This window comes from Rhinolophus sinicus, linkage group LG02 (assembly GCF_036562045.2).
Source record: "Rhinolophus sinicus isolate RSC01 linkage group LG02, ASM3656204v1, whole genome shotgun sequence".
In the NCBI taxonomy this organism is placed as follows: Eukaryota; Metazoa; Chordata; class Mammalia; order Chiroptera; family Rhinolophidae; genus Rhinolophus; species Rhinolophus sinicus.
This window is the reverse complement of record NC_133752.1, coordinates 70,741,187-70,744,922: the sequence shown is the minus strand read 5'-3', so window position 1 is coordinate 70,744,922 and position 3,736 is coordinate 70,741,187. Positions and strand designations below refer to the sequence as shown.

Sequence of the window (3,736 nt, the reverse complement as noted above, 5' to 3'; positions counted from 1 at the left end):
CTGCTCCAAACTGCAGGCCTCACAACTTTACCGCGCCTTAGCCACCGCTGGCACGGAGGAGCGGAGCAGGGAGCACTGAGCATCCGCATTAAAAAGGCCTCCAAGTCCCCACCTGGTGCGCTTTGCAACCGGGCGCGGGAAAGAGTTGGGCCAGGGCCCAGGCTAGAGAGAAGGGTGGGATGGAGGACGCAGCTCTGTGATTTCTCGGGTAAATTTCTCGGGTAAGCGTGGAGAAAGAGGGGGAGGAGGCCGGCCTCCCCGCGAAATTAACAAAACCTACACTTTGCAAAGTCTCCCCCATCCCCCTCCTCCGAGTTCTTCCCTGCCGCGCGCCCGCCCCTCCTCGCCGCGTCTGTTGTGACTCCGGCAGCCTATCCCGAGGGTGGGGAGCTGCGGAGGAGCCGGAGCCGAGCGGTACTCCGCAGCATCACGTGCCGGGGTGGGGGCTATAAATTCCCGGAGCCGGGGCTCAGGGCGGGGGACGTGAGGACCAGCCCTTTCCAGGGACCCCTTTGTTCGAAGCCCAGACGCCGACACCTCCGCGTCCCCAAGGGCTTGACCGCCTGCATCGGCGCGGAGCCCAGGGCAGAGCTCAGAACAGGAGAGGGGAGGAGGCGCCACGGCCGGCAGGGCCCTCCAGCCACCCACCCCTCCCGATATGTCGCGTTCCTTCTATGTCGACTCGCTCATCATCAAGGACTCCTCACGGCCCGCGCCCTCGCTGCCTGAGCCGCACCCGGGGCCAGATTTCTTCATCCCGCTGGGCATGCCGTCCCCGTTGGTGATGTCTGTGTCCGGGCCTGGCTGCCCGTCCCGCAAGAGCGGCGCGTTCTGCGTTTGCCCGCTCTGCGTCACTTCGCACCTGCATTCCTCTCGGGGGCCGACGGGCTCGGGCGGCGGGGGCGCAGGAACCGGGAGTGCAGGGACTGGCAGTGGCGGGGTGACCGGGGGCGCCGGGGCTTTGCCCCTGCTCAAGAGTCAGTTCTCTTCGAGTCCTGGGGACGCGCAGTTTTGCCCGCGCGTGAGTCACGCGCACCATCATCACCACCCGCCGCAGCATCACCATCACCACCACCAACCCCAGCAGCCCGGCTCCGCCGCCGCAGTGGCGGCCGCAGCAGCGGCGGCGGCCTTGGGGCACCCGCAGCACCACGCACCTGTCTGCGCTGCCACCACCTACAACGTGGCGGACCCGCGGAGATTCCACTGCCTCACCATGGGTAGGGCGGGGTCTCTGGGCACCTGCGCGCCGCGCCTTTCCCGGAGCAAACTTTCCGTCTCCAGTGGAGGAAGTGGGAGCCTGGCGGGTGGGGTGGGGGGGAGGAGGGGCTTTTAGTGTAATTGTGGAGTGTTCCCCAGAAGTTCCACGAAGGTGGAAGTTAGCTTGCCAACCTCTCCAAGCAGCCTGGTGCGCTTCATTCCTGGTACTTGGTGCCCAAGTGTTGCGTAATAGGGGGGCGTTTGGGACCTCGAACTTGAAACCTGAGAAACGAGATGTTAACTGGCCGAGGTTCGGGGTGAGTGTCTTTGAACTTTTAGTGTGGCATTCCGGGGTCGGGGCAGGCTAAAGCTTTTTGATGCTTCTGGCTAAGCCTGACTGCCTCTCTGCTAGGCCTAAAGAGAGACGACCCGACATGCAAGCCCCTACCCACCCCACCCCGTTTAATCCTCTGACTTTACGTCCCTCACATCAAAGGCTTTCGCTTGCTTTGGGTGTCTCTGTCCTTCCAGGCTAAGTAACGGCGAGCCAGGAAATGGGAAAGTGTGAGGAAGGATGGATACAGGTATTTGGTTGAGCTTAGCGGATGGGTCCTTGAGAGGCGTCCATTCCCAGGGATGATACGTGGGGTAGGAGAGCATCGCCCGAAAATGACCTCTCTGCCCTCTCTTGGACCGTTTGCAGGGGCCTCGGACGCCAGCCAGGTACCCAATGGCAAGAGGATGCGGACGGCGTTCACCAGCACGCAGCTCCTGGAGCTGGAGCGGGAATTCTCTTCCAACATGTACCTGTCTCGACTCCGGAGGATCGAAATCGCCACGTACCTGAACCTGTCGGAGAAACAGGTGAAAATCTGGTTTCAAAACCGCCGGGTAAAACATAAGAAGGAAGGGAAGGGCACTCAGAGGAACAGTCACGCGGGCTGCAAGTGCGTCGGCAGCCAGGCGCACTACGCGCGCTCTGAGGACGAGGACTCCTTGTCGCCGGCCTCTGCCAATGATGACAAGGAGATCTTCCCCTTATGAGGGAGGGAAGCCCCCCTCCATCACATGCTGTCGGGAGCCCCCACAACATCAACACGGAGGGCACCCAGGGACCCAAATCCTCGCCCATTCTGGGGTCCCATCTGGAGAAAGACAGAGCCGAGTGTTCCCAGGGCATACATGCCAGGCCTGACCCTTCGCTTTTCCTCCTTGACCTATTTGTTTAGGGCTCCACTCTCAGTAATAGATCGGGTGTTTTATTTTTTTTAACTGTAAATAATCTAGATTCAACTCAGTCTTGTCATATAACAGAAAACACAGCGTTAGTTTAAGTTTAACACTGTATTTTCTTAAGTGCATATCATTTTCCCTTCCCTACTGTCGTTCAAAACCTAATAAGAATGCGGGGTTTCTTGATTATTTTCTGTGTTTTTTTTTTTTTTAAATAAAAGTATTGAATTGCAAATAACTTAGAAAATTAAACCCTGTATGTCTTGCTTTCTGAAAATTTGCCTGGGGAGCGTTTAAAATCCAAGTCGCTGGAAATCCCTTTTGATGTGAATAGTTGTATATGAAATTTATATTTATATTTATTTAAATAAATGAAACAAAATCAAGGTTTTGCATTTATGGTGTCGGCTTTCTCATCATCTTCTTTTGTCTCCCTTTCCCCCATGGACAGGAAAACAAAGGGTCTGCAGATTTAGAGGAAAGTGTTGACTAGGTAATGTGGATGTCTTCGTGAAGGGGGTTTGTGGCTGCATAGGATTTCTCTGGAACAAACTTCTGCAGTCATGAGGCCACCTATCAGTAGTGTTCCCCATCCTCAAAATAGCGAACCTCCTCACAGTTGACAAGGCAAATCACTCCATTTAGAGCGATGCTGACAATTAATGACAGGTAAACCTTTTCATTTATTTAGTGGAAAAAGGTGAAAATTTCTTATCTCGTATTTGTTTCCTGTGGCAGTTCCCCCTTTTCTACTTATTCTCCCTCTCTCAGTACTAAAAACTTTATTGTGTGAAGGAATCTGAATAGTTGGAATAGTTGTAGGAAGAGTAACAATCCATCAAAGCAGGTTAGAAAGCAAACTCATGGAAACTTACAAATGATGCTGGAAGGGACTGAGAAACAGTACCATTACTGGCTGTTCCTCAATCTAAGAAATCCGCTGGTTTCCATTAACGCTGAAAACACAAAAGTTCAGGGATAGGGAATTATTCTGTGTAAAGCTTTACATTCTCACTTTTCCAAAATACCTCAGAGGTGCCTTTGGACGCTGGTTTCCCCCCCCCCTGGTCTTCCTAACTTGAAGGTAAGCTGGCTCCCTTCTAGTTCCCCTCCTGCATGTCTGGTCCTGGAGACTAGCTCTGGCTGTGCCCTCAGCAGGGCAACCTGGCTCTCTCAATGCAGCCAGGGCCTGCCATTTAAGAGGGAAGTGAAGCTGGAAACATGGAAACTAGGAGATCTCATTTTCTGCAAGCTGAATCAAACTAACACCCACCCACTGGTGTTATTTCTGATTATTTTCTAT

At 54.3% G+C, this 3,736-nt stretch overlaps 1 protein-coding gene across 1 annotated transcript; it reads left to right on the top strand.

Moving 5' to 3' along the window:
* The first annotated feature begins 452 nt into the window (after positions 1-452).
* On the top strand, positions 453-2,796 carry GSX2 (GS homeobox 2). The gene is made up of 2 exons (XM_019740089.2): positions 453-1,220; positions 1,904-2,796. The coding sequence occupies exons 1-2, from the start codon at positions 659-661 to the stop codon at positions 2,242-2,244; spliced, it is 903 nt and encodes a 300-aa protein (XP_019595648.1). The 5' UTR covers positions 453-658; the 3' UTR covers positions 2,245-2,796.
* Positions 2,797-3,736: the final 940 nt, after the last annotated feature.